Here is a 26,221-nt window from a genome sequence, read left to right as displayed (position 1 = left end):
GAATCCCATGGCAGTCTATGGGGTTGCGAAGAGTCAGACATGACAAAGCAAGCAAGCAATCAACTTTCAGAGTCTGTGCCCTCACCCCTGTACTAACCCCTTCCTTGTATAATGAGTATACAATCATACTACATATACATACACACTTTCATACCATTAAAAAAAAAGATAATACTATATTGTCAGAATTTTCTGATGCCGTTTAAATGGCTCATTATTTGGTATCCTTGTTAAATGTGATTTTATGCTTATGTTGCATAAAGATAAGTTTCTTACAAATGATTCACATAGCAACACATTTGCAAACTGATAACAGGATGGAGTAAACTGTTACAAACTGGTTCATCCTCTTCAAAGGGGCAGGTCATTTCATACCTGCACACACACATTCATACCACCCATCAGTGAATTCCTACCACAAGTGCCACAGTAAGTGCTGGAGATACAAACACTCAGTAAGACATGATTTTATGTACAGGGTCATGAATGCCAAGCTAAAAAAGCTTAGTCTTAATACTCTAACATGAACTGTTACTGAGTTTATCTGTGTCAGATATTATGTCAAGAGCTTTACAGACATTATCTCACTTAGCTTGACTGTTGCCCCATGAGGTAGGCACTATCAAACAACATTAGATATAGATAGACAAGGAACCTGGCATTGGTAATTAAGAGGTGGAGTTCAGTGGTTCATGTGTTGTTCTCCCACACAGGGAAAGTTACCTGGTGGAGGTTTTGAAGCAGAAGAGTGAGAGAATGCAATATGGTCACATTTATAAGGAAGATAACTCTGGTGGCCAAGTAGAGAATATACTAGAATCAGGAAAAACTGGTGGCAAGGAGACTACCCACCATCCCCACATTTGCCCAAAATAAAACAGGACCATCCTTGATTTTTCTCTTCCTTTTATCTTTCTCATCCAATCCACCTACAAACTCTATTAACTATATCCAAAATATTTAATATAAATCCAACCCATCTACTCTTTCCATCTTGGCTGAACCAATAACATGCCACCTGGGCTCACTGTCCTTCAAATATCACCCCTCCTTCGTCTATTCTTTGCACAGCAGCCAGACAGTCTACTTACTGAAAACTTAAGTCAAGGATGAGATGGAGATTTCCAGTTTGGGGGATAGACAGGCACTAAGAAAACCACAAATACCAAGAGAGAGAGGATAACACAACAGAAAAAGCACAGAATTTGGAGCTAGACTGCCTATGTTTAAGTCCAAGGTCTTTCAATTATGATGTGATTTTGAAAACCATTTATTTAGAACTCCAGTTTTCCCATCTGTAAAATAGGAACAATAAAACTATTATTTCTAACTTCTTCTTAGGCTGGTTGTGATGACTAAATTGTGGTGAAATATATTGAAGTATTTTACATACTTAGAATTAGGATATATATTTCACTAACATTCATCAGCCCTGAAAAATGAACTATATATACTAAGTAGGGGCAGTCTCTGTAAAAGGCAGATTTTCACTTATGCATTGAAACTATGTTAACTGTTTCTAATGAAAATCTGTCTACAGCTTACTATATAAATCTACAAGGTAATTAGCGGAGTGCAAGGAGTGTGATTTAATCTTTCCTTGAAGACTCAATCATTATGAATATACATTCTGTCTTCTTTAAATGGTCAAGATTTCCTAGTGTCCCTGGGTGTCACTAAGGCTAGACAACACAAAGGTTGGGCTCCAGCTGGAGATGGGGAGTTAGGCTCAGCTGTCAACAACTCCAAACTTGATTTTCAGCAGAAATTTATCCTGGAAAGACTGCTATCAATTCATGGGCTGGCTGGATGGCAAGTTCATTTGGGCATGATGGTCTTAGTTAACTGAGGGGGAAAGACTGGAATCTGGAGATGCTAAAGAGGTTAAAATTTGCAGGGCAGGATATTGGGGAGGAGAGGGCTATGCAGAGGAGATGCTGCAAGTCTGTGTATGGTCTGCTCACAAGTTGTTAGTTGACCACTAGACTGTATATGTATATATGAGCACTGCATATATGCAGGTTTGGTGGAGAGCGGAATGAGAACCGAACACATACCAGGTGATGTTGGACTTCCAGCACAGTTACAGTGCAGCCCTTACTGATCACCTCAGCGTTTAGTCTCCACAAAGGCCATGTTTAGGAGTAACAACAATGCCACAGAGTAAGGGCCATGTGCTAGGGAGTGAGACAAATCTAAAATAGATCTGCACTAGTAAGGAACAGAATCAATTGTGAACGATCAAAGCACCTGTCAGTAATTTAGTTATTTGCCACAATAAAGCTTAGAACCCTAAGAGGAGACAACACAGAGTGCTAACAATGTGTCATCCACAACAACCAGGCTATAATTTAAAACTACAAGGCATAAGAAGAAACAGAAAAATGTGACTCTCAAAGATGAAAATAACAGAAACAGACTTACAGAAAACATAGATGTTGGAAAGATCAGAGGATTTTAAAATGCTTTTTATAAATACACTCAACGACATAATGCAAAAGATGTATTTAAGGAGTGAATAGATGGGGAATGTCATCAGAGACATGAAAACTATTAAAGGAAAAAAGGCCAAATTGTCTGAAAAAAATTTCACTGGATGGGCTTAACAACAGATTGGAGCCCAGGGGAGAAAAAAATAAAAAAGCAAATCTGAAGATGGATTAATAATGTCTTATATGAAGAACACAGAGAAAAAAAGACTTTTTAAAAGTGAGCAGAACTTCAGTAACCTGTGAGATGGTGTTAAGTTATTCCAGGAGGAGAGAGTGAATTTTGGGCCAGAAAAAAATATTTACAGAAACAATAGTTAACTATGTCCCAACTTTGGTAAAATCACCAACACATAAAGAATTTCAGTGAACCCCAAACAGGTTAAACATAAGAAAAATATAACTAAGGCTTGTTAGAGTAAAACTGCTAAAGGTCAATAAAAAAAGAGAAAAAATATGAAAGTCAGTCAGAGAAAAGATACATTATTCTAATGAGAAAAATAATGCAAATGTTGGTTGATTTTGCATCAGAAACTACAGAATCTGAAGATAATGAACAATGTCTTTCTTAAAGTACTGAAAATGAAAGCTTATTAATCCTGAATCTTATATCTAGCAAAAATATCCTTTAAAAATTAGTAAATAAAAACACTTTCAGATAAGTTAAAGCTGAGAGAATGTGTTGCCAGCAGACATGTAACACAAGAAAAGCTAGAGAAAGCTCTTTGGGCTGAAGGGAAATGAGTTGAGATGGAAACTAGAATTTATAGGAAGATGTGCAGGAAACTATAAATAACTATGTAGGAGAATAAAAAGATCATGTTTCTGACTTCACGTAATTTTTTAAAAAGACAACTGACTATTTACAGTAAAAATAACAGTACCATATCATGGGCTTTACAATGTATGTAGAAGTAAAATATTTGACAATAGCATAAAGATCAAAGAGACGGTAAATGGAATTATGCTGGTGACTGTCAGAGCTGAAGCCCTCCTCAAAAAGAATAACATGAATTCTGTCTCACTGCCACTCTCCACAGTACTTTGTTCCTTCTTCCAGATGAATTATTTGTACCATTAATACATTTTGGCTCTAAACTAGATCATCATTAAAAAAATTCATCCCTTATATATAGAAAACATCAATAATCTCTTTAGTCTTTCTTATAAGGAAACTGTCAGGCTAACTATGATGTGGCATTAATGACATAGTAGGTATAGAAGTGAATAAAAATATTAAAGTTGTTATTTTTAAAATTGAAATTGTCATGAGTTTTTACTTTGGTTTGAATATTCAAACTTTAAACTCACTTAGATTCCAGTTTTGACTAGAATAAATGCACCTATTATTATAAGATAATCATTTATTCATCTTACAAAATACATTATCAGTGAAGTTGCACATAATCAAAGCTAGCCACAATAATTTTATGCATCAGACTATGAAATTATCATACTATGAATAACTGAAGTGTATTACCAGACATGAAATCCTTGTTTATAATGAATCAGTTCAAAACAGAGGTCAAAACTTAAGTCTTCAGGAATGCATACTAAACTCAAAGCTCTAATCACACTTCACTGATTTTCTGGATAGCTATTCTTTTCTCAGCAGGTTCAGCCAAGGTATGGTCTAAACTATCTACAATTCAAAATCCTTTAGAGAATTTCTGTATTATCAGAGTGTCCTACTCTGCTGTTCCGGTGAGGACTTCAAAAAAACAAAATCATGTAAAAAATTTTAATTTAATTATACTGGAGGTGCTATTAGACAAATTATTTTTAAAAATCCTTAAAATGACAGAATGGTGGCAAATAGGAATAGCTCAATCAAATGTACACATACACTTTAAAAAATTTTTAGGCAAAGACTGAATAGGTGGAGTGGTTTTAGTGGGGCAGTGGGCTTCCCACTCAGTTCAAAGTATATAAGGTTATTTTGTTTTAATAACCAAAGCTCACTCATGCTTTAAATTCACATTCATTAGAATGAGCTGGTAGGCTGCTAAAAATGAATTAATTATAACAATCTTTCAGTGAAATAACTATTTGTGGGTGAAGAGAGAATGAAATCTTGCTAATATATGCCTTAAAATAACACTCAAGCTGCTTAAAATTTAGAAATAATATCACTCTTTCAGAAGTTAAAATTCTCTTATAGTTTCTAAAAATCTTTATTTCCTGAATATTTTAAATGACTTTCATTAAAGACATGAAGCTAGTTTTTCAAAATCAATCAAGTCCTAAATGACTCATGCATATCTTAATAAAACACGTTTTCTACAAGACCAAATAAAATTGAAACAAGGAAATAAATATTTTTTGCTTATGCAATATGAGAATTTCTTATAAACTATTTTCCTCTAAATGGCAAAAAGCTTTTCAAAGGACCTAGTTGATAAAAGCACAACACAGCACTGACCAACGTGATTCAAAATATACATGACACTGGGACTTCCCAATATAAAACAACCTCATGCATTTTCTGAAGCCATCATCTAAAAAATCAGTCAAGATAAAAGGGTATAAAATTATCCTTTAAAATCTTTTGCATAATTCAGACTAAGGCTATCTCAGGTAGTTGCCCCAGTAAGGTAGTTTGAAAACCGATGGATGCTGCAGATATTCACATAGACCTGTGCATTCTCTAACTTTATTATTAATGCACCAAAAGAAGGACACTATCTTTAAAGATTAACCTCAGTGACCCACAGTGCTGGGAAATATTAGAGATGAGAATTTGCTGACACTATAACAGATAGGGCAACTTGGGAAAAAGAGAAAGAATGAGGGAACAGGTTGACTCCTGAGATGTGGCGGCATTCTGGAGACTCTTAACTAGTACTTGCCTGGGGTCTTTCTGAATGCTGTCTATTGACGGGGATCTCGTTGTGCCATCATCAGCCGGTGCTATGTGCTGAAGCCTGTTATAACTGCACTCCTGCACTCGGTACTGTACTGGCCTATAGGGCTCCGCATAGGTAGCTGTTGTGTTCAGAGCATAATTATTTCTTTGGTATGTAAGGGTACTTCGTTGGCTGGACGTCCTTTGCAGATTTCCAACACCTACTAGAAAGTCAACATTTTAAAAAAGATTAGTATGTTCTCCACAAAGAAATACTTTCCAAGTAAATATGTTTTTAATTTTAAGAAGGGTTTTTAACAATTATATAAATTGCTTACTTTTAGATATTACCAATCTAGTCAATTAGTGGGAAAAAGGAACTGAAGTTTCTAATATAACACAAATATTATTATCAATTTTACTAGCAGGAAAGAGCAAAAATGAAACTATAAATCTGTTCCCATAGTAAGTCTTAATATATTTAAAATTCAGTAACAAAACTGCAAGTGAAAGAAAGGAAAATGATCTTAGAAATAAGTAGGAAAATTTTGTAACTTAATTTTAGCAATAGAAAACAAGCAAGATATTTTTTCAAACTTATAGATTATTGAAACCAATCTTTGGACATGTAGTGAACACTGGTTACTTATTTTGATGTTCATTTTATTTATAGATGTGTGATTTTGATAACACTGGAAAAAAAAACTTTACAGGAAAGAAGACTGATAAATCAATCAAATTCTTTTAAAGCTACTCCCTAAAATTACTGCCTGATGCTATGTATAAGGTATTACACGTGTATTTAACATTTTTCCCCAAATTATTGCAGTAGGTAGGTCTCCAACGATTGTTTATAATCTTCCTGCAATTAACATATTTTAATAACATTATTTATTTCTTAAACCTCACAAAAAATTCTTCAATGTGTAGACCAAAAGAGTGAAATATTTCTCCACTAACATATATTAAAAACTGTCACATTCTCTTAGAAGAAAAATCCCACAGTGGACCCAACTGTCAGTTTTTGCAGTAACAGTCTTTTCCCTTGTGGTGGTCTGTGAGATATGGCTCTTAGAGTTGTGCCTTTAGGGTGTTATCATTGCTATCTAGAATTCATTTATGGGTATGTTAATAAATCTATACTAATTTTTTTTTAAAGAAGAGATCTCTTTGAGAATCTATGAATTAGACCTGCGGCACACTCTGGCGGCTCCCAGGGTCACAGGCTCTGGTTTCTGCTCCGTCAGTGACTATGGTGTGGCACACGTGAGGCCAGGGGTCCAAGAGTGTGATTCACTGGCTTCCTGTGTTTCACTTTTGACTTAACATTTTATACTGAAGTATAGTTGATTTATAATGTATTGATTTCTGCTATGTAGCAAAGTGACTCCATTTCATATATATATACACATATATATAAATCCTTTTTCATATTCTTTTCCGTTCTGGTTAATCACAGGATATTGAATAGAGCCTGTGCTGCACAGTAAGTCTTTGCTGTTCATCGATCCTACATATGCTAGTTTGCATCTGCTAATCCCAAACTCTCAATCCTTCCCTCACTAGCTCCCTATTTTTATAGCTGTCAGCACTGCATTCTGCCCTAGATTGAGTCCATCATAAGGAATATTTATTTCACATCCTATCACTTAAACATCCAGAAAAAATTCAGTATCAACAAAGAGTAATACCAAATATACTTGGGCCACATACGTGCCAAATCAAAGATAAGCCAATAGCTCACATAAGGATTTTCTCTGAAGATGCATTCCAGGCAACAAAAATTACAAAGAAATATTCCCCAAAAGGCTTTTCTTTCTGATATGCTTCGAACTCAAGGAGTCAGATTTATAGCTATTCAAACTTATTTGTGAACTAAAGTGTAACTGTTTAGACTGAACTACGGTAAAAATATGTTATCTATGATGTGAAAGTTATTCAGTCATGTCCGACTCCTATGAACTGTAGCCCAACAGGCATTACATTCCTCTGTCCATGGAATTTTCCAGGTAAGAATACTGGAGTGGGTAGCCATTCCCTTCTCCAGGAGATCTTTCTGACCCAGGGATCAAACATACTCCTATATTGCAGGCAAATTCTTTACCATCTTAGCCACCAGGGAAGCCACCAAATAAATAGGTACTAAATGAACTTCTATTTTCCTGTTTATTGATCTGCTTTTGTAACTGTTTATCTAACATCCAAATGGACAATGTGAGTTCATTCTAACAGGAAACCCATCTCAATAAAATCCTCTACTCTTGGACCTGTGAAATTAAGAAAGGCACTGAAGAGAGCGGACGCCCACCTGAGCCTGTGCGATACAGCGCTGTCTGTGATCCCTGGAGCTCCACGGTTCCGTGGTTTGGGCTGCGGTACACTGGGCTGTAATAGGTCCTCCCCTCATATATAGGAGTGATGTGCAAGTCGGGAGACACAGCTGAACGAAGGTCTTGTCCAAGTTGGCTGTGCTGACTAGCATAGGAACTCCGTAAGCCTACAGGCGGGAAAATTACATTAAGAAACTTGGAACGCTGTGGTGAGGTTAAAAGTATAACTCCTAATCAATATGACCAAATGCTGAGTCTAAACACCAAACCCAGTGAGTTTTACAGAATACCATATACACTCTAAAAGTAAGACTTTCTCCTGGCAGCAGGATAAAAGCAAATTTTCTAAAATATACATATATATATACACATATACACACGCAAAATTATTAAACGGCTTGATATTCTGAAATTCATCCCCCAACTGTAAGTTATTTTATGATGGTAAGAGCCCGCCATCATGTCCCACATCTCTTTAAATCCCAATGCTTAAGATAACACTTATATAACAGTGCCTACAAATAGGCTGATATTCAAGAACTGTTCTGACCTTTGTCTCAATTTACTCATGCAAATTTTTTACAGAAAAATGAAATTTTATGTTATAGAGTTTAAAAAACCATCACCAAACTAATAAGATATCTAAAGCATTATTTTTTGTTATTGCAATTAAAAAAAAAACAACCAAAAGACAAAACCAAAACAGGTATTTTTCTAGGAACCCACATACCAGATTCTGGTTTACCTTCTTTCTGGTATAAAGGAAAAGTACAAAGTTAGTGTATTAATATTAAGTTACTTCAACCACTCTTTCATTCAAACTGTTTATAATGCAGATTTCAAACCCAAACATTTTAATTTCTTTAAAAAAGTGATGTAGTATTTTCTGTACTATGATGCTCAGAAATTTATGCTTTGTCATCATTAGTAAGCAAAATTTGTCACTTTGTAAGAGTATCAACTAAGGTTATATTCCAAATATGAGGAAGAAAAAGCATAAACATATCTGAAGTCAGTCAGCATATATTTGCTTTTAAAAAGATTGTAAATAATCAACACAGTAACTAACTACAAAAAGATACAATCATTCACATCCTGTTAGCTCACATAATCATAGCATAACTAAAAACAAATAGGGCTGAATGTGTGATAATTATATGTTGCTTAGTGAGGAGTGGCAAGAGAGTTAATACATAAAGCTTCTAAAATGAATGATTATTACCTATCCCAGAAAGCAATGTGACATGGGAAGAAATTAAATGAGCAAATGTGGGTTTTGGCCACTGGCTATCCACTTGCTGAAATAAAGATCACAAGTTTATATAATCTGGTAATTGGGAGATTCTTCAGTCAAATCTTCCCATTTCAAAATTGAGGAAACAGAGCTGAAAAGGAAACGCAGTTCATCCTCTTCAGAGAGCTTTCTAGGAGGGCTGAGTGGAAGCTCTCTCTGTAACCTGTCACTGCACACTCAACATTGGACAAAACTACTTCTCAAGGATCAATGAGACACAGTGTGAGAAATCCTGAACTGGAGAGCGCCCTCCACAAACATAAGGTTAAAGAGGGAGGTTAGTTCACGAGGGGCTCATGGAAGCCCATGTAACTCTAAGAATGATATTATGATTGCTATTGTAAAGTCCTCATTTGAGGAGTTCAGCTTTGTATTTACTGGCAGATTTCTCATTCTTAGAGAGTATAAACTCCATTTCTTTATAGAGCCCATGAGAATCCTGAACAAAAGTGCCGGCACTGTTTGCTAACTGTGACGTAAACTGGGCAGCGAAATGTACCTAGTCCTTGCAAATCTTATCAGTACGAGGTGCTATTTTCATATTCAGTAGAACACTTGATTTACTGTGAGACTGAAGATCACAAACACTTGGGCCAAGGCAAGTTGAGCCCTGGATGCTCCTAAAGCCCGCCAAGTCCCGTTGGCCCACTCCCACTGTGGTGTGAAATGAGACCAAAGCATTCTGTTCCATTCAAAATGTGACAGGCTCACCGTGCAAGCATCTGGCTGGAGTTTTCAATGGAATTTAACTTTCGCTGCCATTTACTATGACTTCATAAGAAAGGACCCAAATGAGCTTGTTAACACTTAGAACTATAGACAATATCCAGCGAACATTCCCTGCTACAGGATTCCTAGTGAGATGAAATTACTGTATGTGACAGATTGTAACAGGGAATAAAGAACTTAAGAATTACAGCGAGACAGCAATTTTTTGATATTAGAAATCTTTGTAATATTATGGTTAATATTTTTAATTACCTACTCATGCATTAAAACAAAAATACACAGTCTTAAAGATTAACATTTAAAAAGTTACAAAATTATATAGCCCCAATAGATTAAGTTCAAACCTATCACATGGACCACAGCCTTGACTAACTCAATGAAACCACGAGCCATGCCATGTTGGGCCAGCCAAGATGGATGGGTTATGATGGAGAGTTCCGACAAAATGTGGTTCATTGGAGAAGGGACTGGCAAACCACTTCAGTTTTCTTGCCTTGAGAACCCCATGAACAGTATGAAAAGGCAAAAAGATAAGACACTGAAAAATGAACTCCCCAGGCTGGTAGATGCCCAATATGCTACTGCACAAGAGTGGAGAAATAACTTCAGAAAGAATGAAGAGATGGAGCCAAAGTGAAAACAACGCCCAGCTGTGGATGTGACTGGTGATGGAAGTAAAGTCTGATGCTGTAAAGAGCAATATTGCATATGAACCTGGAATGTTAGGTCCATGAATCAAGGTAAATTGGAAGTGGTCAAACTGGAGATGGCAAGAATGAACATCGATATTTTAGGAATCAGTGAATTAAAATGGACTGGAATGGGCGAATTTAACTCAGATGACCATTATATCCACTACTATGGGCAGGAATCCCTTAGAAGAAATGGAGTAGCCCTCATAGTCAACATAGGAGTCCAAAATGCAGTTCTAGGGTGCAATCTCAAAAACAACACAATGATCTCTGTTCATTTCCAAGGTAAACGATTCAATATCACATTCAATCCAGGTCTACACCCCAACAAGTAATGCTGAAGAAGCTGAAGTTGAACGTTCTATGAAGACCTATGAGACCTTCTAGAACTAACATCCAAAAAAGATGTCCTTTTCATTACAGGAGACTGGAATGCAAAAGTAGGAAGTCAAGAGATACTTGGAGTAACAGGAAAATTTGGCCTTGGAGTACAAAATGAAGCAGGGCAAAAGCTAAGAGAATTTTGCCAAGAGAATGCACTGGTAATAGCAAACACCCTCTTCCAACAACACAGGAGAAGACTCTACACATGGCCATCACCAGATGGTCAATACCAAAATCAGGCTGATTATATTCTTTGCAGCCAAAGATGGAGAAGCTCTATACAGTCAGAAAAAAGAAGACCAGGAGCTGACTGTGGCTCCAATCATGAACTCCTTATTGCAAAATTTTGACTTAAATTGAAGAAAGTAGGGAAAACCATTAGACCATTCAGGTATGACCTAGATCAAATCCCTTATGATTATACAGTGAAAGTGACAAATAGATTCAAGGGATTAGATCTGATAGACAAGGGTGCCTGAAGAACTAAGGATGGAGGTTTGTGACATTGTACAGGAGGCAGTGATCAAGACCATCCCAGAGAAAAAGAAATGCAAGAAGGCAAAATGGTTATATGAGGAGGCCTAACAAATAGCTGAAGAGAAGCTAAAGGCAAAGGAGAAAAGGAAAGATATACCCATTTGAATGCAGAGTTCCAAAGAAGAGCAAGGAGATGTAAGAAAGCCTTCCTCAGTGACCAATGCAAAGAAATAGAGGAAAACAATAGAATGGGAAAGACTAGAGATCTCTTCAAGAAAATGAGAGATACCAAGGGAACATTTCATGCAAAGATGGGCACCATAAAGGACAGAAGTGGTATGGACCTAACAGAAGCAGAAGATATTAAGAAGAGGTGGCAAGAATACACAGAATAACTATACAAAAAAAGGTCTTCATGACCCAGATAACCATGATGGTGTGATCACTCACCTAGAGCCAGACATCCTGGAATGAGAAGTCAACTGGGCCTTAGGAAGCATCACCATGAACAAAGTTAGTGGAGGTGATGGAATTCCAGCTGAGCTATTTCAAACCCTAAAAGATGATGCTATGAAAGTGCTGCACTCAATATGTCAGCAAATTTGGAAAACTCAGCAGCGGCCATAGGACTGGAAAAGGTCAGTTTTCATTCCAGTCCCAAAGAAAGGCAATGCCAAAGAATGCTCCAACTACCACACAATTGTACTCATCTCGCACGCTAGCAAAGTAATGCTCAAAATTCTCCAAGCCAGGCTTCAATAGTACATGAACTGTGAACTTCCGTATGTTTAAGCTGGATTTAAAAAGGCAGAAGAACCAAATATTAAATTGCCAACATCTGCTGGATCATGGAAAAAGCAAGATAGTTCCAGAAAAAAATCTACTTCTGCTTTATTATGCCAAAGCCTTGTGTGGATGACAATGAACTATGGAAAATTCTTTAAGAGATGGGAATACCAGACCACCTTACCTGATTTCTGAGAAATCTTATGCAGGTCAAGAAGCAACAGTTAGTACTAGACATGGAACAACAGACTGGCTCCAAATTGGGAAAGGAGTATGTCAAGGCTGTATATTGTTACCCCTGCTTATTTAACTTATATGCAGAGTACATCATGAGAAATGCTGGGCTGGATGAAGCACAAGCTGGAATCAAGATTGCCGGGAGAAATACCAATAACCTCAGATATGCAGATGGAGAAGGCAATGGCAACCCACTTCAGTACTCTTGCCTGGAAAATCCCATGGACGGAGGATCCTGGTAGGCTGCAGTTCAAGGGGTCGTGAAGAGTCGGACATGACTGAGTGACTTCACTTTCACTTTTCACTTTCATGCATTGAAGGAAATGGCAACCCACTCCAGTGTTCTTGCCTGGAGAATCCCAGGGATGGCGGAACCTGGTGGGCTGTGGTCTGTGGGGTCACAGAGTTGGACACAACTAAAACGACTTAGCAGCAGCAGCAGATATGCAGAAGACACCACCCTTATGGCAGAAAGTGAAGAAGAACTAAAGAGTCTTGATGAAAGGGAAAGAGGAGAGTGAAAAAGGCTTAAAACTCAACATTCAGCAAACTAAGATCATGGCATCTGGTCCCATCACTTCATGGCACATAGATGGGGAAACAATGTAAACAGTGAGAGACTATTTTTCTGTGCTCCAAAATCACTGCAGATGGTAACTGCAGCCATGAAATTTAAAGATGCTAGCTTTTCGGAAGAAAAAGTTATGACCAACCTAGACAGCGTATTAAAAAGCAGAGACATTACTTTGCCACCAAATGTCCACAGAGTCAAAGCTATGGTTTTTCCAGTAGTCGTGTATGGATGTGAGAGTTGGTCCATAAAGAAAGCTGAGCGCTGAAGAACTGATGCTTTTGCAAGACTCTTGAGAGTCTCTTGGGCTGCAAGGAGATCCAACCAGTCCATTCTAAAGGAAATCAGTACTGAATACTCATTGGAACGACTAATGCTGAAGCTGAAACTCCAATACTTTGGCCAACCGATGCGAAGAGCTGACTCATTTGAAAAGACCTTGATGGATGCTGGGGACGATTGAAAGCAGGAGAAGAAGGGGACGACAGAGGCTGAGATGGTTGGGTGCCATCACCGAGTCAATGGCTATCAGTTTGAGCAAGCTCTGGGAGTTGGTGATTGACAGGGAAGTCTGGCGTGCTGCAGTCCATGGGTTCACAAAGAGTCAGACATGACTGAGTGAACTGAACTGAACTGAATAGATTAAGTAAGGTGATTTTGTAGAAAGGCTACTATAATTTAGTATCTTTTAAAGCGGAAGACAATTTGCTGCAATTCCACAAATACATATCAAGTTTACCTAGCTCAATGATACATTCCTTGTGATTTAACACCTCTATACTTAAGTCAGTGAAAACAAACATAAATTCATCTTTCAAATGTGAATTCTTTTTATTCTCAAAACTTGCCTTAATATGCTATGGTTATATTATAATGAATGTGTTGGGGCAGACACATTTTTCTGTTGTAGGACATAATTTATACATATCATTTAAATTGTGATCACCAAATATTCAAGTGTCTGAATCTATTACAAAATATTGCTTTAGGCTTTTCAATTAGCAGGTTGTTAAGTCTTTGAACTCAAGGACCATAGTAAATACGACATCATTTTCTGGAATTAAAAAAAAGAGAGGGATTTACAAGTTAGAATCTACATTCAGAATAACTGGGCAGGTGGACAGATGATGGGAACCAAAGCTTCCTTAGAATATTTTTAAGAAACCCTTTGCTTCTTTTGAACACTGTGGTATTCAGGGGAATAAAAAATCCATAGTAGGCTATAATTTTTTTCCCCTGAAACAAAGTTTAACTTCACCTGCAATGTGAAGAGAAGCAGGTTTCTTAAACCACAAGAGTCCAGCCCTCAGGGTTAAACATGGAGATGGTCCTTTCTGTGCCCACTTTCTTTCCTGGTTTTCTCTGAGCTCTCCTGCAAACATAGGTTTCAGCTACTGTTCATAAATAGGGAGGGGTGTGGGTAGGGGGAACAGGAATCCTCAGGACTATTTCTCTCTTCAGGCTTCCTTTGGAGGAGGCGTGTCATCGATGATTCCTACCTCACTCTGCTGCACGCTTTCCAGAGCCGTGCCAGAAAATATCTAAGCCAGTGTACCCTTCTGATGGCTGAATGAAAAAGAGCTAGTTTCTCCATTAGCAATTTCCTTGAGCTCAAAATCAAGTTCAATATTTTTCTTTGTGCAAGATCATGCAATTAGAAAATCTCAAAAGGGCTTTATTTTTCCCAGAAGCCATAAGGAAAAGATATTAATTTTATCATACAAAATAAATATTAAAAACTTCTGTAAGTAAGAAATAACAAAAAACAGTTAAAAGACAAACTATGAAATGAAAAATAATTGAGAAGCATATTTCAAGGGGTCAATTTATTTCAAGTATAAAAAATCATTTACAAATTAAAAAAAAACATACAAAGGACCTGAACCTGCAGTTTGCAGTAAAGCAATAAAATGGCTGATAAACATCAAATCATCAACCTCAGTCATTACTCAACACAGGCCACTGAAAACAATGAGGTACAGACTGGCAAAGATGAAACACCTTGCCAATGTGCAGTGCTAGCGAAGGTGTAGGGAACAGGCACTCAAGCTACTAGTGGAAATAAAAATCTATAAAAGTATAGTGGGGGCAATTTGATAGTATTTCATTAAGAAAACACAAACACATATTTTGATCCAGCAGTCCTACTTCAAGAAATGGATCTCACAGTTATCTTAGTAAGCTATGTGCAAATATGCAGGAAGAGTAATATATATTGTATGATTGTCTCTAAGAGCTAAAAATGAGGATATCTAAATGTCCGTTAATAGAGAAGTGATTAAACAAATTACAATATGTCTATAAAATAAGGTCCTAGGCATCCCTTGAGAGAATGAGGTAGAACCCTCAGATACATTAAAAAAGAAAGAAGGTATAGGAGATATACATAATAGAGCTCCAACAGCATAAAAAATACAGTGTGTCCACATCTATACATAATGTATATACTTATATATGTAATCAAACAGTCTGGAAGACACATAAACTTGGGAGTGGGATTGGGTGAGGGTAAGAGGGGGCTGAGACTTTCATTTCACAATTTTTATTTTCCTGCATAGTTTTAACTTTTTTTTTACTAGCTAAAGATGAATATAATTTTAATCAAAAGTCTGTACATCCTGTAGAAAACCCACGATGATAAAACTCTGAAAGAAACAGCTGTACTATCAGTGATCTGGTTGGTGTCTTTCTGACTTAATCCAAGTGGCATTTGAAGGCAATTCATAAGAACTTTGTGCATTTCCCATTGGGGTGCTAAAAATCAAAGCAGTAGGTTGAGGAAATCCACATTCTAGTCTACACTAGTAAGGCATTTCTTTAAAAAAATATTATATTTGAATAGACATTCTGATACCATCTTTTAACATAATTTAGGGTTTCGAGTATGGGTAGGGCTGCTGCTGCTGAGTTGCTTCAGTCGTGTCTGACTCTGTGCGACCCCATGGATGGCAGCCCACCAGGCTCCCCCGTCCCTGGGATTCTCCAGGCAAGAACACTTGAGTGGGTTGCCATTTCCTTCTCCAATGGGTAGGCCTAGCTAGTGAAAAATATTTCACTATGAAAAACCGCAATCAATAGTTTAGAATTCTAGCCAGTTCTAATATGCAAAAAGTACCTACCTTTTATATCCTAGTTTTCTGAGGGATGAGGGAAATGTTTTCATTGCAAAAGAGGTCTGGTGATATAAATGTATATAACTTGATGCATTAAAAAGTATAAAGCCTGAGAGAAAAGTCAGCCTGCAGTCTGCGGTACACTACGGTACAAATTTTGAGATAAAAATATAAAGTTTTTCCATGTTATATGCTGTTTTACCAATGGTTGCATGGAACACTTTCCCACTGGGCTTGTATAGGTTTCAGCTTGTACTCACCTGTCAGGCTGTCTGGCCTAGGTGGAACCATCCTCTCGTAAATTTCATACTGCTGCTGTCCAAATTGTTCCATGTCGTGAACAGTCCTTTGCAGTGAAGGTCCCAGATGCTGTGGTACGGCAGTCATCCCTGAGCGTTTGGGGGACAATGACCCCACCTGGCCTTGGGATGGGGAAGCTACTCGAGTCTGTGCATCCGTCAGCGTCAGTGGGGACCCCACTCTGGTGGTGGTTTGGTACTGAGGGGTTGGTCCGTTGGGATTGGAGGTCTGCCGGGAGGTGACCGACCCAATCCGACGTACGGCTGATGGGGAGGCAGGTCTCTGTGCAGAGTATGGAGAAGCTGCCCGCTGAGCAGGTAATGTGGTGGAGGAGTATGCACTGGGGTTCAGTGGCCGGGAGTCAGTCACAGAGGGGGAGCCAAATCCACTACCCAGAGAAGTTCTCAGTGACCCCCTTGAAGGAGACACGCCTGTGCTGATAACATAAGAAGGAGACTGTGCTCTAGATGGAACTGAACTAACTCTTCTCATGGCCCGATTGGCCACTGATGGCTGATGGAAGGGGGAGAAAAGAGAATGGTTTATCCAGGGTTGTGTATCCATGGTCATTACAGAAAAGCATGCACACAGCTAACTACAGAAGGTGAACTCACTATTTCAGGCGTTTCCTTTCCTTTTTGAGCTGTACAGCTGAATCTTAATTTTTCCTTATTCTGTTTTTCTTGTTCTACTTTTTTTTTGGTTTTTGGTGATTTAATCTCCACCTTTCCCTTTCAGAATACTAAAACCAACCCATAAGGAGAGATTCAAAGACATTTAATATTCCTTTTACTTTTGTCTTTATTTGATGTTACCCTCTGCCCATGCACTTTTCACAACACATAGTATGTTGTATCTCAAGTGTGACAGGTCACTGGAATAGTGTACTTACTTTGTACCCTGTAAATCTAAGTTTGGCTAAGGTAACCCATTTGTGTAAAACAAAACATTTTCAATACGTTAAGTTAGAGCAGTATCTATAATTGTCTTTGTATCTGTCTTTATGAGTTGACCTCATTTACAAAAGGAAGGTAAGTGGAATAACTGAACATTTGGATAGGGTCTGGGGTCCAAAGGTCTCCTCTGTGAGCACCGTACAAGTGCTCTAGCCAAATCTGTCTTTTCTTTTAGCTTCAATGTGGCTGCTAGTGATTTCAGCCATTTCTTTCTATCTCCTTTGATTTATAGGCTCTTGTCTTAAGCTGGTGGATTGAAAGACATACGAATAATCAGCCCTCAAATCTGTTGCAGCAGCAGGAATGCTCAAAATCTCCACTGGGTTCTGGCCAGCTGGGAAAGAAGGAACATTTCTGCCATGGCCAGTCCTATGAGTGCACAGACTCTTGCAAATATTGCATCTCAGATCCCTGTCTTCATGCAGGATGACAATAAAAAGGAATAGTGGCTGGACTGGGGTGTTGGGTTACAAGCTCAGAACTGAGCTTTCTGTATTTCCTTAGTGATGACTAGAGTTCACTTGTCATCAACCTCCTGTTACTTTTAATTGGGGCAATAAAGGAAGAAACAGGGATGACTCAAGGACTTTGTATATTCTTAGATGCTATAAGAGGAGATATGCTCTGTCTCCATGTATCACAAGCAACTGGTTGCCTGAAACACGGGTCTGAGACCACTCAGGTGCTCAAACTCAAGAATTCTGTGAAGGCAATAGCCATGGAAAGGAGGAGGTCTGGGGAGGGAAGGGGACTGTAAATAAACAATAAGGCAAGAAAGAGGTGGTTTAAAAATTAGTAGGCAGTTGGAAAATTAAAATCTGTGCTTGGGGTTTATTAATAGTACTAAAGGTAATTTTAAAAGTCCCACATATAAGTTGTTTACTATCAAAAAAGGATGACACTTGGCTCAGATGTCTACAATCTGTGTTTCCCAGAATACATGCAAATTTAAACACCCCCTTGCAACTTCCAGGAACAAAATCAACTTACCTAAGTTAAAAAAAAAAAAATTAAAAAGTCAACATGACCACCCTTAGGGGCAAAATAGAAAATCTTTGTAATTATTATTCAGAAGTGTGACTTTAGACCTGCCGACATAGAGACTGACCTAAGCAGGTGAACATCTGTAAACATTTAGTGTAAAGCTTGTCAAACCATTCCCTCAGTGCATCCCGAACAGCAGAGGAGTAAATGTATCATCTGAGGAATGGCGGGTGGGTGTTGCAGCTGGAAGCAGTTTGCTATGGGCACAAGACTTCCTGTCCTAGCTTAAAAATTCATGCACCATATTTGTGTTTGTCTTAATACAGAAATGTTTCTTAATACTTAAAAGTTTCCCTTAAATTGTTGAGCTAAAGTTGTATTGTATTTCTCCTTTGGCACTGGAGAAATTGGCCCACTGCTGTGTGTACCTTCAGGGCTTCCTGTATTGCATTAAGAGATTAGTGTTAGACTAACTTCTTTGATCATCGTGCCATTTTTCAGCTCTAGAGAAATCACTGGGGCACTTGGCCAGAAAGTCATCCTTACTGGTTACTGCCACTTGGGACTCCTATAACTTCTACTAATTTTGGCATATGCTGGAAGACTGAATGAATAAAGTGGCAATGAGTGAGGAGCTAAGGAGTTTTCATAAATATATATGCACTATTATTATTAATATCAAATAAGAAAATCCTAACTTAACAGAATGGTTATGCTTCTATACACTAGATTTCTATAGGCAGCAATATCTATATTCTAGCAAAGATATGTGTTTTCAGAGAAAAATTCCAATGATGAGGCAAAACCTTTGGTTAGAATGGACCAGTCCCATTTTATACAAGCGTGGGAACTGTGCTCTGCCCCTCTAGGACTCTTCACAGCACATTTCAGCTCTGGTATTCTGAGGAACTCACAACAAGACTAGAATATACCACCCAGTTCTCTCACACTCTCCCTGGACTGCTTTCCTGATGCCAAACTTATGCTTTCAGAAAAACTACTCTCCTGTATCAAGAATTTATCAGATTTAAGTAGTAGGAACTAATACATTTTTAGTTTTTAAGTTTAAAATTTCATTAGCATCATGGTGTAAAATGATTTTGCTGCATCATCTATTCTAGAACTTCAAAATTGTACACATTGGGTTTACTTTTAACAAAGAATACTTAAATTAATAACACATAATCAATTAGGAGTGCATTTCTTTATAAAGTTCTTGATGTGTTTGGCTTACCTGAACCAGTGTTTGCCCTTCAGCTCTTGAATTCCTCACCAGGTGGTTATTAGTTGATCCTACAAATGAATGCTGTGGTCTATTATCTGCCTTACTCAAGTTCTGGCTGTTGTGGAAACTCCCTGCTTCCTGGTATCCACTGTCGGAATAAGAATTCATTTGTGTTGAACTTCTTGAGTTACCCAAAGATCCTGCAGGAATGAAACCAGCAGGAAATGCCTTTATTTTACACTTCTCATGCTCATTTTCAAAATGGAAGCATTAAAAGCAAATCTAATACTTAAAAGATAATACAACAGACCCTCACTTTCATGGAGAGATGTCTGTTCTGGTGAGTAGAGGGTCCCTGGTTCTGGCTCTGTCCTGATGAAATAGTTGTTGGGATGGACAGCGTCAGAAACTCTAGGTTTGTTTACACCAGTATTTGGCACATCTGTAAGAAGAGAAGTTTAACCAGCTAAAATGAATAACATTATATAAAAAGTTGCTAAAAAAAAAGGTTCAGGTATTCGTCAGCAATGTCAGATAATCTTAATACAAGACTATCAACTCAAGACTTCATACAAGTTAATATGACTATTTTCACCTTAAACCACAGTCATTTTGACTCTTTTCTACACAAAAGTATTGCATATACTGTTCGTTACTATGTTTTGCTAAATTTCATGAGTGTTTTTCATCCTGATTACCAGCCACAAATTAACTCACATGCTGCAGTTAATTAAAATCTGAAAACTGACCTTGTTGTCCCTTGGAAAACTCACATCCTGGGTGACTTTCTCCAAGAGGATCAACAAACTGAGTGAGAATGATGTAATTTAAACAAAAGATCTTCCATATGTCAAACTTCTGAAATGAAAACTTGCATGATGTCCACATTATTGAGCTTGGTGATGAAACTCTGGAAGGCAGGGCTAGCTTTTTATGTCATATTTCATATGGACTAAAATCAAAAAAACTTTGCACAGTTTTCAGAACTGTCAACAGTGGAAATTTTAATTTCTTATCCATTTGCTTCTTTTATGCTTTTAGTCTTTTTCCAAATGAATACAGACAAATTTAACCTCATTACTGTTTTCTCTAGTCAATTCTCTTTTGCCTATTATCTTGTTTTATTTTCAACTATATCACTTTGCCATCTTGAACTTAAAAAACAAAACTATTTATCTTCTTCTTCCCAATTCCAACTTCCTTTTTATGTTATAAATTTAGGTGGTGTAGATTAAATTGCATTTTATTCAACTCCATTTGAATATGTTCTTGTTTGTCTAGTATCTTTAAAATATATTTGCCCAAATTCTGATGATAAGTCTTTCTTTCTCAAATTTAACCCTCATGTTGCTAACAAACATTTTTTTCAGAATGCTGCTTCACTCTCACTTTATAAATTGAATCTGTATCATATTCTGAGTTTAACACATAGTCCTCAGGAGGACTGAAATTTGTCTTTGGAAGAAAAGCTTTAACAAATGTAGACAGCATATTAAAAAGCAGAGACATTACTTTGCCGACAAAGATCCATACAGTCAAAGCTATGGTTTCTCAAGTAGTCATGAATGGATGTGAGAGCTGGACTAAGCTGAATGCCTAAGAATTGATGTTTTTGAATTGTGGTGCTGGAGGAGACTCTTGAGAGTCTGTTGGGCTGCAAGGAGATCAAACCAGTCCATCTTAAAGGAAATCAGTCCTGAATATTCATCGGAAGGACTGATGCTGAAGCTCCAGTACTCTGACCGCCTGATGTGAAGAGGTGCCTCATTGTAAAAGACCCTGGTGCTGGTAAAGATTGAAGGCAGGAGGAGAAAGGGATGACAGAGGATGAGATAGTTGAATGGCATCACTGAGTTGGTGGACATGAGTTTTAGCAAGCTCTGGGAGTTGGTGACGGACAAGGAAGCCTGGCGTGCTGCAGTCCACGGGGTTGCAAAGAGTAGGACACGACGAAAGTGAACTGAAGAATGTGGCTGAGAAAAGACACAGAGTATGTGTGTGTGCATGCACATGTGATTGTGTTACTGTCTAGAGTTAAGGACCTTAGGAGAAGTTTCCTAGAGGATGTAGTATCTAAGTAGTATCCACTTACCAGAGGAGGTCAGCTTGTCTTTTCTTTATAGCACTTACTATCATCTCTCCCCACTAGAACAGAAGCTCACAGTGGGCAGAGACTTTTGTCTGAGTTGCTTACTGTTGTATCTCAGCGCCTAGGACAGGTGTATAGCACTCAGCAGGTGCTCAGTAAGTGCTTACTGAGCAAACAAATTCCCAAAGAATAGCAGCTTCTCTTTACTGAGTACTGATTCACACCTGGCATCGTGCTATAGCTTGTGTTCAACAAGGTTTATCTATGTAAAGCAAGGGCTTCCCTGGTGGCTCAGATGGTAAAGAATCTGCCTACAATGTGGGAGACCTGGGTTTGCTCCCTGGGTTGGGAAGATCCCCTAGCGAAGAGAATGGCTACCCACTCTAGCATTCTGGCCTGGAGAATTCCATGGACAGAGAAGCCTGGTAGGCTACAGTCCATGGAGTCACAGAGAGTCAGACAGGACTGAGCACCTTTCACTCACTCCTGTGAAGCAAAGTATAACTTTTAGACATTGCTGATCAAGCTAGTTTGAAAAGTAAAAACAGCGTTTATAGGCAGACTGGAGATCCTACATTCTAATCCTTTAACTTGATGTCAGATTCAATCCAAGGTTTTGTTTCCTAGCCCCCCGGAAGATTTGCTGACATTCTTAATAACAGGTTTTTGATGAATGTGTCTCCAAATTTATTATTTGACAGTACACTTCTAGGTAGCAGAGCTCTGTGACAGTTCTGAATTCTTAAGTTTGAAATTTCAATATAGATTTCAGATTGCATGTGGTTCTCCCAGTACATACTGAAACATGCTCTCTCTCTCTCTATCAGGCTAATAAAACTGGAGAGTTATCTGCTTGAATTTGCAAGTCTTCTGTTTTTTCCACAGTTCTAAACATTCTTACACCACAGTTTGTGAAGGAATTTTATGAGGAACAAGTGAAATACATAGTTTGCTGGGTTACAAGAGCTTTACAGGGAATAGGATGACTGAGAGAAGCTAAACAAGAGATGACCTGAAATCAGGGCTGTGCAGCAGCAATCCACCTTTACTCCATCCAGGAAAGGAACACAGGAAAACCACACATGAAATGGCAACAAACTATAGATACGGAGGAATCACCGGGGTAGCTTCAAGACTTCACATACACGGGGAAATGTGTCATTTTAAACAAGAAAAAGGTGTCTAGATATTTTCTAGCTTTGGCTTTAGTATAAGTATAAGCAGGTTTTATATAAAATCTGCAATACCAAAACATCAAAGTTTTTGGCTTGGAAACACTAGGTGGCACGCAGTGTCAGAATGTGAAAAATTATCACCATGGAAACCAAAACCATTAGAGTTCTGTGTATGTCTCTCTCTTTTTAACCATTAGGGGATATTATTTAAATAAGAAAAGAGTAGGAGACTCCCTAAAAATCTATATTTCAGCAATTTGGTCTCTTTATCCTATGGAACATTTTATTGCAAACCAGGAGACAAGCAATTGTGCTTCTTTTCTAAAAGAAGATATTTAAAATAAATAATCTTAGAGGGATGGAGATGGAGGAGTAGGAAGATCCTGAGCTCAGTTCCTCCTGTGGATATACAAAAAGGCACCTACATTTAGAACAACCATGTCTGAGGATGATCTGAAGGCTAGCAAAACAGATTTTCTATAACTGAGGATACAAAGAAAAGACCACACTGAGATGGGCAGGAGGGGCAGAGATGTGGTCTAGTCAGAACACAGAGCCTCAGTGCAGCCACCCACGGTGGGAGAGGTACTGCAACTGTGGAGGACCCCTGAGGAGCGAGGGACCCAGGTCAGGCTTCCCAGCCCAGGGCACCTGCACCAGGAAGATGAGCCCCCAGAATGCCTGGCTTTAAAAACCAGTGAAACTTAAGTCTGGGAGAGCCAGAGAGCTGTGGGAAACCAAGAATCTGCCCATAAAGAGCTCACACACAAACTCATTTTCTCCAAGTCCCAGGGCAGAAGCAACAGCTTGAAAAACACTGACGATATAAGAGAAGGAGATTCACTGACTAATCTGGGGACATTTGCCAGAGGGCAGGGGTCTGGTGGAACTGTCTCTGGGAATGAAAACACTGACGGATGTCATTCCCCCCCCCCCCCCAGGTGACCTGTTGCCAGCAGGTGTCATTTCTGTTACTCTGTTTTTCTACCTAACAAGCACTGAGAACCTTGCCCAGGTGTTCCTGAGGACCAGCCCTGATCAATCCACCTGGCCCCACTGGCCCCTTTAAAGCGTTTCTCACTCTGCTCCCCCCAGTGGGTGACCCGAGCCAGCACCAGCACACCTCCAATGTGGCTCCCACTCCAGGGAACCAGCCCAGCAGACCAGTGTGTCTGCAACAGCTCCAGCTGGGACCTACAGCCAGTGTGGGCGGACCAGCCCCACCCACACATCAGCATGCCTGCAGCAAGTGAGGAAAAACCTCTCCGCCAGCTGAACCAACGAGTTACCAATCTACCGGAGTGCCCATAGCAATCATGGGCCAACCACACGAAGTAAAGGCAGCCCACATAGAGGGTGTTCCTGGAGAGCCTGGCTGTTGTGACTAGAAGGGATTGAGCCATTGGACCTTGGAGGACACTTTCTATATGAGACCACCCTATTTCTCTAGGAGAAATAATAGATATACCTAATGCATAGTAACAAACATAAGAGAGTTAGATAAAACAAGGAGACAAAGGAATAGCTTCTAAATGAAAAAAAAAAAGACAAAATCTCAGAAAAAAGCTAAACAAGATGGAGATAAACAACTTACTAGATAAAGAATTCAAAATAATGGTCAAACATGCTCACCAAACTAGGATGAAGAATGGATAAATTCAGTGAGAACTTCAAAAAAGAGAGAGAAATATAAAAAAAGAACCCACCAGAAATGAAGAATAAAATGACTGATGTTAAAAACACACTAGAGAAAATCAGCAGATTAGAGGATGAAGAAGAACATTATCAATGATCTGGAAGACAGGATGGTGAAAAATCACTCAAAAAGAGAGTAAAACGAAAAAAAAATTTAAAAATGAAGAAAGTTTAAGGAACCTATGCAACAACATTAAGCCTATACTAACATTCACATTACATGGAGGCTGTAGAAGAGAGACAGAAAAGACCAGAAAAGCCATCTGAAGAAATAATGACTGGAAGTTCCCTAACCTGCAGAAGGAAACAAATATCCAGGTGCACGGAGCACTAAGTCCCAAATAAGATGAACGCAAAGAGATCCATACTAAGACATATCATGATTACACGGCAAAGATAAAGAAAGAAAAACAAAAAAATCACATACAAAGGTTAATATGCCATAAGGCTATTAGCTGATTTTCAGCAGAAAGTTTACAGGCCAGAAAGGAGTGGCATGATACAGTTAAAATACTAAAAGGAAAAACTCACAAACAAGAATATACTACCTGGCAAGATTATCATTCAGAATTGAGAGATAAAGGGTTTCCCAAATGAGCCAAAGATAAAGAACTTCATGATCACCAAACTGGTTTTTTAAAAAAGTGTTGAAAGGACTTTTTTAAATGGAAAAGAAAATGCTGTAACTAGAAACAAAAACATAATGAAAGAAAAACTGCATTCGTAAAGGAAAACATATAGTAAAAGTAGTAGATCAATCAACTAAAAAGTCAGTATGAAGGTTAAAGGCCAAAAGTAGTAAAATCATCTATATCTAAAATAATGAGTTAAGTAAAACACAAAATAAAAATATGACCTCAGAAACAAAGTATTCAGGGAGAGGAGTAAAAAATGTAGTGCCTTTTAGAATATGCACAAACTGATGTGACCATCAACTTTGTAATAGACTGCTATATTCATAGGTTGTTATATATAAAGCTCATAGTAACCACAAACCAAAAACCCATAACACATACACAAAAAAGAAAGAAAAAGAAACATAAACATTACACTAAAGAAAGCCATCGAATCACAAGTGAGAATGAGAAGAAGGAAGGAACAGAGAACTACGAAAAGCAACCAGAAAACAATCAACACAATGGATATAAGTACATGCCTATTGATAGTCACTTTTAATGGAAACAGACAAGAACAAAAGACACAGGGTGGCAGAATGGATAAAAAGGCAAGATCCATATATATGCTGCCTATAAGAGACATGCTTCAGATCCAACGACACTCAAGTGAAGGGATGAAAAAGATAATCCACGCAAACAGCAACGAAAAGGAAGCCAGGGTAGAAAAATAAACTTTAAAATACAAACTGTAACAAGAGAGAAAGAAGGGCATTACATAATGATAAAGGGGTCAATCCAACAAGAGGATATAACACTTGTTAACATCTGTGCACTCAACACAGGAGGACTTAATACATAAAGGGAGATACCGACAGCAATATAGTAATAAGTGACTTTAACACCACACTTACTTCAACGGACAGATGAACCAGACAGAAAACCAATAAGGGAACGTGACTTTAAATAATACATTAGATCAGACAGACCTAATACATATATACACAGACCATTCCAGCACCCTAAAATGGCAGAATACACATTCTTTTCTAAGGCACACAGAACAATCTCCAGGACGGATCATGTTAGGCTGCAAAAAAAGTCTCAATAAATCTAAGAAGACTGAAATCACATCAAGCATGTTTTTTTGACCACATGAAACTAGAAATCTAGTGAAAACACAAACACCTAAAGGCCAAACAACATGCAACTAAAAACCCAATGGGTCAAAGAAGA

The 26,221-nt window shown here is 38.2% G+C and overlaps 1 protein-coding gene across 15 annotated transcripts in view; it reads right to left on the bottom strand.

Annotated features, from left to right (window-relative positions):
• PKP4 (plakophilin 4) overlaps positions 1–26,221 on the bottom strand; it is a 261,211-nt gene that overhangs the window by 47,532 nt on the left and 187,458 nt on the right. For 12 of the 15 annotated variants that reach the window (XM_018063318.1, XM_018063284.1, XM_018063329.1 and 9 more), the window contains 5 exons: positions 19,723–19,854; positions 19,422–19,612; positions 16,208–16,760; positions 7,643–7,831; positions 5,339–5,558 (listed from right to left, as the gene is read on the bottom strand). In XM_018063318.1, coding sequence (XP_017918807.1) covers positions 5,339–5,558; positions 7,643–7,831; positions 16,208–16,760; positions 19,422–19,612; positions 19,723–19,854 — 1,285 coding nt within the window. The remainder of the gene's footprint in view (positions 1–5,338; positions 5,559–7,642; positions 7,832–16,207; positions 16,761–19,421; positions 19,613–19,722; positions 19,855–26,221) is intronic. The other 3 variants (XM_018063308.1, XM_018063322.1, XM_018063302.1) reach the window with 2 other exon arrangements.

The sequence above is a fragment of the Capra hircus genome, chromosome 2 (assembly GCF_001704415.2).
Source record: "Capra hircus breed San Clemente chromosome 2, ASM170441v1, whole genome shotgun sequence".
NCBI classification, from domain to species: domain Eukaryota; kingdom Metazoa; phylum Chordata; class Mammalia; order Artiodactyla; family Bovidae; genus Capra; species Capra hircus.
This window is presented reverse-complemented; position numbering and strand designations above follow the sequence as displayed.